Raw genomic sequence first — 15,767 nt, forward strand, 5'->3', positions numbered from 1 at the left:
TGGAGCAAAATGCTTCATCATACAATGCCAAAGATACAAGTTGAAAACTCTACAACCCCAACACTATTTATCACATACCCAATTGCCTTTAGGACTATTACAAAACAACACCTTAGAAATGTCATCATCACAATCAGTATATAGATCTGCAGCATAAACCGACTAATCACGTCTCTGGTCCTTGTCTCTTTCAGCAAATGACAATTATTTCATAAACTTGATAACTCTTCCGTCATCAATCAATAGTTTGCTCCCAGAAAAGAACTAGATGAAAAAAAAAAAAGGACAAACCGGAAACCATTCCGTAATTATTAAGCAAAACCTAAGAAAACAACAAATTCAAGACTTGCTGCAGCTAGAGCAACAACAGACTTGTCTTATTCAAAAGCAAAAACGAAAATACAAAATCGAAAAAATAGTAAAAAACACTTCACTCCCAGTAGCCGGCAGAATAATATATGCATGAAGGCCTGAGGCTGGAAGAAGGGGTGGGCCGGCGAGCACAATGATTATGAAGAAAGTAGATCTAAAAACCCTTCAGATCCGGTGGGATGGCGATGCTTAAAACGTGACAAGCCGGTAGAGAGTTTGAACGGAATCTAAGCAAAGGAGAGAGGGGAAGGCAAAGGAAGGAGGGGAGGAGGAGGAGGAGGGTTTTTTTTATTTTTTATTTTCTCTCTCTCTCAGAGTTACAAAGCGATCTTAATAGCAAAGGAATGAACAATTAAATCACCAACATTTTAGAGATAACTCCAGCTACGCTTTGAACAATTGAACCCTTACTCAGGAAAAACCTCGTATTTCCTTTTAACAAATATTAATATCATGACATTTCAAGGAAGATAATTGATATTAGGAAGATAAATGATATTTAGTAAACTATTATACGACTGTCATACAATTATAATGATACGACAGTGAATATATGCCTTTGGTTTTTTCTTTGGGTTAAATACCTAATATCCCCTTAGGGTTTAATTTCTTTATTTCCCCCCTAGGGTTTGAGTTTTATCACAAGAGGTACTTGCAATTTTGATAAAGACCAAATTGGTCCTTCAATCTATTGACTGTTAGTTAACTTAACGGAAGTCCACGTCACTGACACGTGGACCAATTAAAATTTTACACTTGGCATAAGTGGCCACGTCATCAGTGATGACTATATATTAACCTGCCACCTAATTAAAAAAAAAAAAAAGAAGATAACAAATTTAAAATGCTGGGTTTTATTTTGTTAAATAGGTATTAAAACAATTAAAACAATTAAAACAAACAAATAGATTTAAGATTTAAAACTTAAAAACCATTGAATTAAAACATAATGATCAAAAATCAATTCTAAGGAGAGGATGAAGCTGCCAACGGCGAACATCTGCTTTTCACCCAAACCCTAGGCTTCGGCTTCCTCCCCAACCCAACCCCATTCTCCGGCGACTTTGCTTCCTCCCCAACCCACTGTTTGATGACAAAACCTAAACTTTCAACGAACCCCACTCTCCGACGACAGACCCAAATCCAACAATGGTGTAGTATTTTGGAGATGCAGGGGAATAGCTTGGGCCAATTTCTATGTTAAAATCTTTCTACATCTCCTTTTTCGTCTTCTGTTTGCTATAGCCATTTTCAAGGAGCAGTGGAACTTTTGGAAGGAGGTCAGCAACTGCTGAAGTGAGCATCTGAGCAAATGTTTTGGCCGTAGGTGGAACAACAGTTTTTGAAATACCATTTTTAACTGCTCCTTGTTGATGCCCAGCTTCAGTTTTCACATTGGCATTGGCAGCACCATTACTCAATGTTAAGACAGTTGTGAACCCTAGTAGCAACTTGATTCAAAAGCTTGCTAAGAAAGAAAAAGGGTATCAGTAGTGACAGACCGCAAAATGGGGGGTGTGGCGGTCGTGCCACCTCTGATGCCTGAGTGAGTATTTGAGTAAGATAGATAATAAGAAATAATAATAATTGAATGAGTAAGGATAGATTTCACCCTTCTTTTTGTGGAGGTAGGCATGCTCCGTTTATAGAGTAGCTTGAAAGTGAGTTGGAGAATGACTCTCACTTGACTCCCTGAAAATATGGAGTTTGTTGAGAGGATCGAGGTGGAGTTTGTTGTGTGGGAGATCTTCCCATGATAATCTTCGAAGAAGTTATGAAGCGATCCCATGATAATCTACGGAGAGGTTACGTGGCGATCCCATGATAATATCTGGAGAGGTTATATGGTGATCTGAAGACGTACCTGGACTCTATTTGGTAGGATTTAGTTTGTTATTCTCTGATTTGGTTGTTGGAGAGTGATTATACTTCCCTGATTATCGAGTTAGCATGATTTGGGGGTAGACCAGGCAATGACACATACGTTTGGAAACGTGCACTTGGCAACTTAGTGGGTCGTGGTGTGGTGCAAATATCTACCTAAATTAATAGGCAAATAATTGTACGTTTTACTCGCAAGTGCGCAAGGTCAACATAGTAGTATATGGTGTAAGTACGGGATCATTCCCATTAGGATTGCTAAATTTTGCTTAAAATAAATTATGTAAGTAAAACAAAACACAGATTGATTTTGAGTTGATAATAATAAAAGGTAGGGCTTTGATATCCACCACTAATTATATTTAGATAATATAACAATATGCCAATGCTTTAATCATGTTATGCATACTTAATGTTTGTCAACTTAAGGGTATGTGTGTCTACTCCTTAAGCTATTGATTTTCCTAAGCAATGAATTAGGCATGGGTGTCTACTCTAATTCTTTTCTTTCTTAAAGGATTTAACATGGGTGTCTACTAAATTCTTCTTTAAGAAAGCATGAATTTGTGAAAATCGACAAACACATGAGGCCTAGGGCATAGGTGTCTACTCCCGGTTCCCCATGTTGATTAACTCAAGAACCCGGCATGGATTTCTTTTGCTACTCTTATTAAATCCAGGACTCGATCATCCAAATTGATTTAACTAACTAGTCTATACCACATGCATATGTTGATCAGGCAAACACATATGAGGAATTCATGAAAACAGGATTTAATCAAGTTAAATATCACAACATGATCATCACAAAGGCACCGATATTGAATATTAAATAAACATAATCAGGGCTTCAATCTAGCCCGATTAAGTAAATTAGTTACACATGAGTTTGATGTTAAACATCTTCATAAAATAAAATAGAAAGGAAAAGAATAAACCCAAAACTTGACCTTCAAGAGCTCTAATTCTTCTCCTTCGAAATTGTATATCCATTCTAGAGGTTTTAAGGGTCTATTTAAATGCCTTAGGAATACTCTAGAAACCCTAAAAAACATAGGGTTTGAGCCCTAGTTCGCACAAAGCTTCAAAACCCTAAAATCACACTTTCCATAAAGAGGCTGGCAGCTGTCTTACTCCTCACGCATGGTTTGCTCGATCGCAGTCCGTGTGCGATCGAACCTCTGTGTTGAGCGTTCTATCGCAGGTGCGATCGAGGTTGCTGCTTGTGCGCATGAGTGCACGCCTTGGTCTTCGCCTGTAGTGCGCTCAATCACAGCTCCCCTACGATCGATCGCACTACCAGAGCCTCCAATTTTCTCCAAAATAACTCTTTAAGCCCAAAACTTCTGAAATTGTTTCCTTTTCTTCCAAAGGCCTACCAAAACAAAGAAAACACATAAAATAGCTAAAATGGCAGAAATTAACCAAAACTAAAGGATTAACAAATGTAAGTTAAGGGCTAAAATATGAATATTTTGGTACTTAACACGTGGCCTTTAAACCATAGTGGGCCTTTTATCTGGGCCTGCTGAAAATATTTGGTATCAACAGTACCCCGTCATTCCCTTAGGTCACAGTGGTGGCCTAACGGGAATAAAGTTTCTTTTGTCAACACCTGAAATGTTACCTTTGTTTTTGCCATTTTTTTATATATTTCTTGAAGTCAATCCGAGCACACTCCACCAAAGTCGGTAGAAATTATGCCCTGATCCGAAAATGGTGATTTTGTATGTAGGCATACTCGTGCACTGTTTGAGTGGTACGAGGTTCAAAGCATGAGTCCGTAGGTAAATTTATGGATACATGCATGAGCGGATGCATGTATGAGTTGATGCATGCATGAATAGATGCGTGATTGGATGTATGTTGGTAAGTAGGACTTTTACAGCTCTTACACAAGGGAGTACCATTTGTTGGAGTGTACCCTTGCAGGCTTATACGGAGATTCGCTTTGTATTTGCCCTTTTGAGTTTGGAAGTTAGGGCGTCTCTCTTTGTATGTAGAAAACGTCTGGGAAGAGGACCTCCCCTGTGAGATCCTTTATGTAGTGAAATTGGACAATTAGGAGAAATATGTAGGCTACCCAACACCGTTTTGACTAGCTACATAGAGGAGTACCGTTTTTTAACATGTACGGAGTATACCTCTACCAACCCGAGCAGGATGTTCACCTTTTAGTTTTCCGTTATTCGAACAGAGGCATTTAATTTGATGGCTACCCGACACCATTTTAACTAGCGACATAAAGGAGTACCATTTTTAATATGTACAGAATATACCTCTACCAACCCGAGCAGGATAATGGCCCATCACCATTCCATAGTTTCACAGTGGAGTTTCCCTTTTGATGTATCTGTACATCTTTTTCTTGGAGATGGAGAGAAATGTGGGACCGTTGGATGGTTCGCTTGGAGTTATTCTTGCGACCGGTCCACCTGGAGTTATTTTTGCGACCGGTCCGCCTAGAGTTATTCTTGCGATCAGTTTGCCTGGAGTTATTTTTGCAATCAATCCACCTGGATTTATTTGGTTGTCTGGTGTCCATAGCGGATGACTAGTTAGCCATTTTTATTGCATGTGCCTTATGATTTTCCTCGGTAAGAATGGAGCTTATGGTTTGTGATTGAAGACGCTAGATATGAAAATTTTTGCCTTCTCCTTTGATGTTACCTCTTTGCTTAGGTCGGTTGAAGCATAATTAAATAAACAGTAATAAATTGAAGCATAATTAAATCAATCATATGGCATAAAATATTCATGAGCATATTCATTTATTGCATAGATATGAGAGGTGCAAAAATGTTGTGTTCCTGTTTTTAGTGGCTGTGAGTGTGGGTTTTGTGGACAAACAGATTTGCACGAATATCCATGTAGTGGCAACTAGGTGCCAATGAATAGTTATTATTTGAAAGCTAAATAACTTAAGAGAACGAACCAAAAAATGCTCCAGAGAAATCCTGATATGCATGCAAAGCTAAGTAACTTAAGGTGCACGCTCTAGATGTGCTTTGAAGCGGTTGTCTACCCTGTGAGACCGTATGTACCTCTTTGGTCGTCGGCTCTCCCTCCTTCTTTTTGGGGGATTGTCGGTTCGAGCTTGCTATGTGAAGGCTTTTACCATTTCTTCGCCGTTGATGAATTTTTCAGCTCTCGCCATGAGCTCGTCAAAATCCCTCGGTGGATCACGGCTTATGTCAGCAATGAAGGGACTATGGGGCCATATTCCGCCCATTAATACTAGGTGGACAATTTTTTAGTCTGGGTAATCGACTATGAGCTTTTCACGGTTGAACCGAGCCATGTAGCTTTTTAACGACTCATCACGTTCCTGTTTTATGGTTAGTAGATATGCCGCTGGCTTTCGACGCTAACGGTTTCTAATGAAATGGGAAAGGAAATTCTTACCAAGTTTAGTGGAGGGTCCTATTGACTGGGGTTGCAGACTGCCGAACCAGTGCTTGGCATCTCCTTTGAGAGTGAGGGGGAACGCCTGGCAAAGGATTGCGTCGGACAAGGCTTGAGCATAATGTGAGCTCTATAGGTTTCAAGATGGTCTACTGGATCCTGGCTCCCATCGTAATGGTTCATGTGCGGCAACTTGAACTTCTCGGGTAAACTAGCTTCTATGATCTTCTTGGTAAATGGCAGGTCCGTCACCAAGAAGTCATGACTCGCGGAGCGGGAGCCATTCAATCGCTGGGTTATGTTATCCAGCGTAGCTTGGATGGCGTCCATACGTGCGTCGCTAGTGGAACCATCTTCTTGGGTTGGAGGCTGCCCACGAGGTCCGTTGGGTGTTTTTGGGTGGAGCCCAGTGTTCGTTGAGTCCTTCTCCGAGTTCTGGTTCTCGTAGCTTCTCTGTAGCAGGAGCTCTAAGGTTTCCATCATGTGCTTATTCTGGGCCTCTAAGGTTCCCATATGCCTGCTGTTTGGCAGGTGCGGACTGAAGACAGGGGACTCGGTGGGAACCTTCTCAGCTTTGGGGTTGACGGTGTCATGTTGATTGACATTCTCCGACTAGGGGGGAGTAATGTTGGTCATGTTGATTGTGTTTTCGGTTTGGTCTCGAGATCTTGTGGCTACCATTCGTGACTTTTGTCCTGTTTGAACTTTGGATAGTTAGATGATCCTCCTTCCCACAGACGGCGCCAACTGTTGAGATAGTTGTCAACCTTGGTAGCAACTTGATTCAGAAGCCTGCTAAGAAAGAGAAAGGGTATTAGTAGTGACAGACTGTGAAGTGGGGGGTGTGGCGGTCGTGCCCCATCCGATGCCTGAGTGAGTATTTGAGTAAGATAGATAATTATAAATGATAATAGTTGAAAATGGGTAAGGATAGATATCACCGTCCGTTTTGTGGAGGTAGGCATGCTCCTTTTATAGAGTAGCTGGAAAGTGAGTTGGAGAATGACTCTCATTTGACTCCCTCAAAATATAGAGTTTGTTGTGTGGGAGATCTTCCCATGATAATCTCTAGAGAAGTTATGAAGCGATCCCATGATAATCTACGGAGAGGTTACGTGGTGATCCCATGATAATCTTTATAGAGGCTATATGGTGATCTAAAGATGTACCTGGACTCTATTTGGTAGGATTTAGTTTGTTATCCTCTGATTTGGTTGTTGAAGAGTGATTATACTTTCGATTTGGTTGTTGGAGAGTGATTATACTTCCCTGATTATCGGGTTAGCATAAGATGGCACATAACTGCATGATTTGGGGGCAGACCAGGCGATGACACATACGTTTGGAAACGTGCACTTGGCAGCTAAGTGGATTGTGGCCTTTAAACCATAGTGGGCCTTTTATCTAGGCCTGCTGGATATATTTGGTATCAACACTTAGTACCCTTTCTTGACACCCCAATTCACTTCTGGCTAGTGATGAACAATTTGTCTTTGTAAATGTGTCATGGAAGAGGATGCCATTAATTCTCAATACTAAACCATGCAATTGTTGGATTAGGGTCTATCGCAGAACATATGGTTGTTAGATCTCTCGCCAAATAGTGGGTTAGGGAGGAAGCAAAGTCACCGGAGACTGGGGGGGGCCTGGAGACTGGGGTTGGGTTGGGGAGGAAGCCAGAGCCTAGGGTTTGGGTGAAAAGTAGATGTTCGTCGTTGGCAGCTTCATCCTCTCCTTAGAATTGATTTTCGATCGGTATGTTTTAATTCAATGGTTTTTATGTTTTAAATCTTAAATCTATTTGTTTGTTTTAATTGTTTTAATACCTATTTAACAAAATAAAACTTAGCATTTTAAATTTGTTATTTCTTTTTTCTTTTTTTTTTTTTAAAAAATTAAGCGGCAGGTTAATATACAATCATCACTGATGATGTTGCCACTTATGCTAGGTGTCAAATTTTAATTGGTACACGTGTCAATGACGTGAACTTCCGTTAAGTCAACTAACGATCAATGGACGGAAGGACCAATTTGGTCTTTATTAAAACCACAGGTACCTCTTGTGATAAAAATCAAGCTCTAGGGGAGAAAAAATAAAGAAATGAAACCCTAGGGGTATTAGGAATTGATAAATGCCAAATATTCCATATTTTGATCCCTTTATTTACATTCGTTAATCATTTAGCGGTGTCATTATTTAATGTTTTGTGTTAGTTTTGTATTTTTAGTATTTTGTAGGTCATTGAAGAAAAACTATAACTTTAAAAGAAAAAATGCAAAGTTTGGAAGAAAGCATACTTTGAGAAGACCTAGATGAGGTGGTTAAATTTAACCAAATCAAAGAAAAGGTTAAATCCGATTAAAGATCAGATTGGTTAAAGTTCAGATTGGATAAGATTTCGGATTGGATTCAAATTCAAATTCTGCATATGTATCAATATTTTGACCAACTTTCCACTCAAATATCGGATTGAAGTGATTCAAGGAACATTGGAAAGCTAATTCAAAATAGTACAATTTGTTGTGAAATAGGATTTTTCTAATTCGGACGGTTATTATGCAAAAATTGCCTCGCAATCAAAGGACATAAATCTGGATGAATCCTATTCTGATTTCAGACTTCTATTTTGACTAGGAGACAGACCTACAAATTATGTATATTTAATAGGGCTTCTAAGACTCCCTAAGACTATAATAGACTTTTTGCATTCAAGAAAAAGAGTTAGAATTCCAGATAGCAAAATTCCACAGTTTTTCTCTTTTTAGTTTAGGTTTTCTTTAAATTTAAGTTTTATTTTTATGTGGAGCTAAATTCCTAACTAAGGTTGGGGATGAAGCCTCACCGATAAAGAACATTAATACTTTCTTGTAAGTCTTTATTTATTTGATTTTATTGGGTTTATTATTCAAATTGTTTTACTTCTTTTTAAGATGTGGCATGATTCTTGGATATCTTGTTGTGATTCAATGATACACTTGATGATTTAAGATAATTTCACATAATTGATTGCTTGATTTTATTCGTCTAAATAATTGGATATCCCTTGTGATTTGTTCTACACATACATTTGGTGTTTCAATTAAGATTGGATATCTTTTATGATTTACGGATACATTTGATAATTGAATTGATATTGGATTTCTTTCGTGATTTGTGCAATGAATGAATACATGGAATAATTTTGATTAACTGTTGAAGCATAATAAAACATATATAAGATTTTAATTGTGAGAACTTCAATTAATATTGATAAACATGGAAGTATGTTGTTATGATTCGATGAGTGTGAATTCCGAAACCTTAGTCTTTTATCTCTTAGTTTATTTTAATTAGTTTATGTTTGTCTTTTAATTTCGAAAAATTCAAAATTCAAAACTTTTTTGGAACTAGGTTAGGATTAAATTAGTTTAGATTTAAATTGTTCTTTCAAAAATACAATTTTCTGTGGGATTGACCTCGCACTTGCAATCCATTAAACTACAATATTCGATTTGTGCACTTGCGAGTTAAATAAATTTGCACAACGAGTTTTTGGCACCGTTGCCGAGGAATTGTTCAATTTTTTAAACAAATTTATTTCTAAATTAGTTTTATTCTTCTAGTAGTTATAATTAGGATTTTATTTTTCTGCAATTTGTTTTGTTTTATTCGTGTTACTAATAATAATAATAATTAAAAAAAAAAAAAAGAATTTTCTTGTGTTTTTTTTGGCTTGTTTTCTAGTTCTGCCGTAGCACCTTCCGCACACCCCAACTAGTGCGATCGATTGCAGCACTGCTACGATCGAGTGCACTCAGGGCCAAGGAAGCAAGCTCAAGCGCACCTGCGCTTGTTAACTGCCGCATCTTCACTCAAGTGTGATTGAGCGCACATCACAACAAAGGCAGCAGTTCCGTAGATCTTTGCCAAAAATTTATTTTTGGTCCTTTTCGTGAGTTTTTAAATTTTAGTTTTAATTTTTTTTTTTTTTTTTTTTAGTTTAGTTTATATATATTATGTTGAGTTTTCCCTGAGTAACTGGACATCTTGCCTCATTAAGCATTGAGTGTTCACTTCAAAAGGTGTGAAGTTCAATATTGATTTATGATATGGCTAGTCTGGCTTTGTAACTTTTTTGACTTAAGTTAATAAGCCCTTAGGGATATTTTACATCTAGTGCCCTAAAGCCACCTGACTTGGGAGTCGTTGGCCTAACACTTGTTACATGGGTCAATTAGAAAGCTTAAGGGAGTTAGACATTGTAGAGCCTGTTTAAAAAAAAAAAAAATGCGTATCTTGCCTTGGTTGTTTCATTTGATAGAGATTTTTACAAATTTTATGAAACTTGTCTTGAGTTTAAACTGAAAGCTTCATGATTGTATGCTAATTACACTTTACACATTTTAGAACATATAGGGTCTTAATTATCCATTTATGAGTGATTTGATTATGGATTTCATTTTGACTGTGATGATGGCGTTTGTCTTTTTAAGTTTGCTCATGAATAAGAACCATGGTTTATGTGAAAATTTTTTCTTGTTAACAACATAGTGCACAATGTTTGTGGGTATCATTCCTATTAAGCCCTCATAAGACCTCACTCGTTCACTAGGGATGCTTAGGGGTTTAAAAGGCTTGTTGCATATGCTAAATGCAATCGTCTCTCCCACGAAAGAGGATTTATGTTTCTTGCTTACAGTTTATTTTTCGTTTTGTTTTCCTAAGGGACTTGCAAAATGTAAGTTTGAGGGTGTTTGATAAGTGTCAAATATTTCATATTTGGACCCCTTTATTTACATTAGTTAATCCTTTAACTGTGTTATTATTTAATGTTTTGTGTTAGTTTTGTGTTTTTAGTATTTTGTAGGTCATTGAAGAAAAACTACAGCTTTAAAGGGAAAAATGCAAAGTTTAGAAAAAAAATACTTTGAGAAGACCTAGATGAAGTGGTTAAGTTTAACTAAATCCAAGAAAATGTTAAATCGGATTAAAGATCAGACTGGATTAAAGTTCAGATTGGATAAGATTTCGGATTTGATTCAAATTCAGATTCTGCACATGTCTCAGTATTTTGACCATAACTTTCCGTTCAAATATCGGATTGAAGTGGTTCAAGCGGAAGTGGAAATCTAACTCAAAATACTACAATTTGTTGTGAAATAGGATTTTCCTAATTCGGACAATTACTATGCCAAAATTGCCCCGCAATTAAAGGACACAAATTTGGACGAATCCTATTCCGATTTCAGACTTCTATTTTGACTAGGAGACAGACCTCCGAATTATCTAGGTTTAATAGGGCTTCTAGGACTTCCCTAAGCCTATAAATAGACTTCTTTGCATTTAAGAAAAAGAGAGAGAATTCTAGAGAGCAAAATTCTATAGTTTTTCTCTTTTTAGTTTAGGTTTTCTTTAGATTTATGTTTTATTTTTATATGGAGCTAAATTCCTAACTAAGGTTACACTTCATCCGTACACCGGCGAGGATGGCCAAACATATATGCCCACAGCTTCCCACACGATGTCTAAGGACAAGAAAACACATTTTTTGAAAGTGTTTCGAAATGTAAGGGTGCAGGACGGATATGCCTCGAATATTTCCCGATATGTACGACTTAGTGATCGTACGATATCCGGTTTGAAGAGCCATAACAGTCACGTAATTGTGCAACAACTTCTCCTTATTGCATTGCGTGGATCACTGCCAGGAAACGTGGTTAGACCACTTGTCGGGATGTCTGCATTCTTCAGGGGCCTATGTTCAACATCATTGACACAAGATGATATGGACCGACTAGAGGGTGACATTTGTATCACTTTGTGCCAAATGGAACGGGTCTTTCCCCCAAGTTTTTTTACCGTGATGGTTCACTTGGTTGTGCATCTTGTCCGTGAATGCCGACTCAGTGGACCGGTACAGTATAGGTGGATGTATCCGGTAGAGAGGTAAAATAACTTTACCAATATTCATCAAATTATTCTTTCTCCGTTATAAAACCGTCACTAACTGTAATGAATGAATTATGATCATATGTAAAAGCGTTGGGGTGTTCAAATCTAATGTTCGCAATAAAGCGGCTCCTAAGGGCTGCATTGCTAAGGGCTACATAGTAACGGAGTTGGTGGCGTTCTGCTCGAGGTATTTAAATCATGCACCAACATTTCACAATAGGGCTTTAAGAAACCTGGATGGTTCAAAGGGGGCGGGAACACAAGTCATCCTCGACCGTGTCACATTGACACAAATTCACCGATACATTATGTTTAACTCGGACGAGTTCCTTCAACTACGAACGTAAGTCGTGTTAGTAGTGTATGCAACTTTAATATCACATTGCACCCTTAGTTATGAATTATAATAGAATTTAAACTTCGTATTGTAGGGTGCACATGGATACACTTAGGCGATCATGCGATAAGGGGCGAATGATGGAGGATCAGTTGGAAACCCAACATCATGCACTGTTCTGCGATTGGTACCGTGACTACGTAAGACTACCGTGATGTTTAACTGTTACAGTCTCATTATATTTACTTATTGGTTCATAACAACTAACAAAACTAACTTTCTTATAGATAAAGCCTTACCGATGAAGAACATCAATACTTTTATGTAAGTCTTTACTTATCTGATTTTATTGAGTTTATTATTTCAATTGTTTTACTTCTTTTCAATATGTGGCACGATTCTTGGATATCTTGTTGTGATTCAATGATACACTTGATGATTTAAGATAATTTCACATAGTTGATTACTTGATTTTATTTGCCTAAATAATTGAATATCCCTTGTAATTTGTTCTACGGGTACATTTGGTGTTTCAATTATGATTGAATATCTTTTGTGATTTATGGATACATTTGATGATTTAATTGATATTGGATTTCTTTTGTGATTTGTGCAACGAATGGATACATGGGATGATTTTGATTAACTATTAAAGCATAGTGAAACATATCTAAGATTTTAATTGTGAGAACTTCATATTAATATTGATAAATATGGAAGTATGTTGTTATGATTCGATGAGTGTAAATTCACAAACCTTAGTCTTTTATCTCTTAGTTTATTTTAATTAGTTTATGTTTGTCTTTTAATTTCAAAAAAATCAAAATTCAAAACCTTTTTGGAACAAGGTTAGGATTAAATTAGTTTAGATTTAAATTGCTCTTTCAAAATACAATTCTCTGTGTGATCAACCTCGCACTTGCAATCCATTAAACTACAATATTCGATTCGTGCACTTGCGAGTTAAATAAATTTGCACAACAAGAATTTAACCATTTTTCTTTTTACAAACCCTAGTTGATCCAATGGCTAATTTTTATTCTCACATCATTATAGTTGTCTAATAGTCATATAAGTGTCTACTGAATATCACTACTCTTTCAAGAAATGTTGCCTGGAACAATATAATAAATATGTTAATTAAAAATGTGTGATTTCATTGCAAACAACCTGTTTGAATGTATGCATCTGAGATGAACAAACAGCCTGTTTATTATTATTATTATATATTGAAAAAGGCAATAATATATGGAAAACGGAAATAAAAATTAATAAATAGAGCATGTAGGGATAAATTTCAGCTATTTAAAGGAGTGCATAATGTTGAAGCATCCTGTTTGCCATGCCCTGGAGGTTAGACTCCAGATAAGAGACCAGATCTTCAATTCTCCACCCCTCAACCGGATCACTCACGAACGACCACTCGATCTTGCACCCACGTCCGCCATCATCGTTGGTCGGCAGTACTATCATTGTTGCCACGTATGACTTTATGCCGGTGTTATTCTCTATGACCTCATAGCTCAGGCACCGTTTGATGGGATCAATCGCAAGCAGCTTCTCCTTGGCCCAGTTGATCGTCACCCCATCATCACGGCCGCCGGAAGACGATGTTACTGTGGCGGCGCAGTAGCGGATCAGGCCAGGCTGGCCAGGGACCCCATCTACTTGGTAACACGTGTCAATACTAGGAAGCCATTTGTGTAGGTTGCAGAAGTCCTCCAAGAGAAGCCAGACTTGTTGTGCTGTCGGGTTTGCCAGCACAGCAGAGACCTTGCCTTCCCATTTTGACTCTGTTTCCGCTGCCATTTGTTAGAGTGGATAGCAGAGAATGAAGGTATGTGTGGTTCTGTGGTGGTGGGGGTGTTATGTATAGGGAAGAAAGACTGAGGATAAGGACAAAAATAATAAGATGTGGAATTGAAAATTACCAAAAGAACCTCGTCACTGATTATTCAAAGTCTATGCTTGGGTGGTGAGGTGGGAACCCTCCCCCCCCCCCCCCCCCCCCCCCCCCCCCCCTGTTTTGTGCTGATTGCCACTAAAAAAGAAAAAGATACAATGCTGGTCTTTGACATTTTCATGTTATCAAGAATTTCGCATCTCCATGTAATATTATAATAATAAAAGAGTTTAGTAAAAGGAAAAATGTAAAGTCAGTACATAGTTTATTTGATTTACGATTAACTGGTTTTATGGAATCAAATTAAACTTAGAGGTTCATGATATATGTTAAAAATATAATTTACTTTTTACAATGAAATTTTGTTTATTAGCTTAATAAATTTTGTTAATGTAATAATTAGGTAAATACTTATGGAGTGACTATTGGTAACATGCACATGGTCCAATCCAAAGCAAGAGCACTCATATGGGTTTTTGGTTATTTTGTTGAAATAGTGATTTTGGTACATGGTTTCTAAGTAAAAAAAGGTTTTTTAAAATTAAAATTAATTTTTTTAGGACTGTTATAGAAAGCCATATTAGGATTAAGAGACTGACTTACGATTTTTCTGAGATTTTCAAACCTTTTAGGGTTTAGTTTACACTTTATAAATAGGATTCTAACCATTGAAGAAAGACAGACTGATAGCTTAGAGCAAAAACTCATAAATTACTTCTTGGAGGCTTGAAAGAGTTGAAGAGAAGAAGATCATGGTAGGGACATGTATGATGTAGTTTAATTAACGGTCAAGATTAAATTTCTCAAAATTTCTCTTCATGTTCTCTCTCATATTAAAAGTTTCTAAAAGTAAGTCAACTTTAAGATTCAATTTTGATCGTTAATTAAATTAACTACAACATACATGATACTATTAAATAACAGCATGTAAGCTAGATTCCATGGAAGGAGGACATCGTAGCAAAGTCATGAGTAGCTAAACCTGTTGTGAGGTATTGAGTTTTTTTGTTTTTTTTGTTTTTAATTATTATTATATATGGAAAAAGGCAATAATATATGGAAAACGGAAATAAAAATTAATAAATAGAGCAATGAATGGCTAAATTTCAGCTTCTTGAAATGAGTGCATAATGATAAAGCATCTTCTGTGCCATGGCCTGGAGGTTAGACTCCAGATAAGAGACCAGATCTTCAATTCTCCACCCTTCAATCGGATCACTCACGAACGACCACTCGATCTTGCACCCACGTCCGCCTTCATCTTTGATCGACAATACTATCATTGTTGCCACGTATGACTTTATGCCGGTGTTATTCTCTATGACCTCATAGCTCAAGCACCGTTTGATGGGATCAATCGCAAGCAGCTTCTCCTTGGCCCAGTTGATACGGCTGCCGGAAGACGATCTTACTGTGGCGGCGCAGTAGCGGATCAGGCCAGGCTGGCCAGGAATCCCATCTACTTGATAACACGTGTCAATACTAGGAAGCCATTTGTGTAGGTTGCAGAAGTCCTCCAAGAGAACCCAGACTTGTTGTGCTGTCGGGTTTGCCAGCACAGCAGAGACTTTGCCTTCCCATTTTGACTCCGTTTCCGCTGCCATTTGTGAGAGTCGATTGCAGAGAATGAAGGTATGTGTGGCTCTGTGGGGGTGGGGGCGTTATGTATAGGAAAGAAAGATTGAGGAAGGACAAAAATAATAAAATATGGAATTGGAAATTACCAAAAGAACCTCGTCACTGATTATTCAAAAGTCTATGCTTGGGTGTTGAGGTGGGAAACCCCCACCCCTCCCATATTTTGTGCTGATTGCCACTCAAAAAAGAGAAAGATGCAATGTGGGTCTTTGACATTTCCATGTTATAATAATAGTAAGAAAAAAAGAATTTCGCATACCCATGTAAATAATAAAAAAGTTTATTAAAAGAAAAAATGT

The 15,767-nt window shown here is 37.5% G+C and overlaps 3 protein-coding genes across 3 annotated transcripts; 1 reads left to right on the forward strand and 2 right to left on the reverse strand.

Annotated features, from left to right (window-relative positions):
• The first annotated feature begins 11,159 nt into the window (after nt 1–11,159).
• LOC148583693 (uncharacterized) lies at nt 11,160–12,042 on the forward strand. The gene is made up of 3 exons (XM_088510764.1): nt 11,160–11,587; nt 11,679–11,868; nt 12,022–12,042. Exons 1-3 carry the CDS (start codon nt 11,160–11,162, stop codon nt 12,040–12,042), a joined length of 639 nt encoding a protein of 212 aa, XP_088366890.1.
• A 1,079-nt stretch (nt 12,043–13,121) lies between these two features.
• Nucleotides 13,122–13,815, reverse strand: LOC132190325 (lachrymatory-factor synthase). The gene has a single exon (XM_059605279.2). It carries the CDS (start codon nt 13,734–13,736, stop codon nt 13,233–13,235), a length of 504 nt encoding a protein of 167 aa, XP_059461262.2. The 5' UTR covers nt 13,737–13,815; the 3' UTR covers nt 13,122–13,232.
• Nucleotides 13,816–14,900: 1,085 nt separating this feature from the next.
• On the reverse strand, nt 14,901–15,517 carry LOC132190904 (lachrymatory-factor synthase-like). Its single transcript, XM_088510647.1, has one exon. It carries the CDS (start codon nt 15,432–15,434, stop codon nt 14,937–14,939), a length of 498 nt encoding a protein of 165 aa, XP_088366773.1. The 5' UTR covers nt 15,435–15,517; the 3' UTR covers nt 14,901–14,936.
• Between the last annotated feature and the right edge of the window lie 250 nt (nt 15,518–15,767).

The sequence above is a fragment of the Corylus avellana genome, chromosome 9 (genome assembly GCF_965113065.1).
Source record: "Corylus avellana chromosome 9, dhCorAvel1.hap1.2, whole genome shotgun sequence".
NCBI classification, from domain to species: domain Eukaryota; kingdom Viridiplantae; phylum Streptophyta; class Magnoliopsida; order Fagales; family Betulaceae; genus Corylus; species Corylus avellana.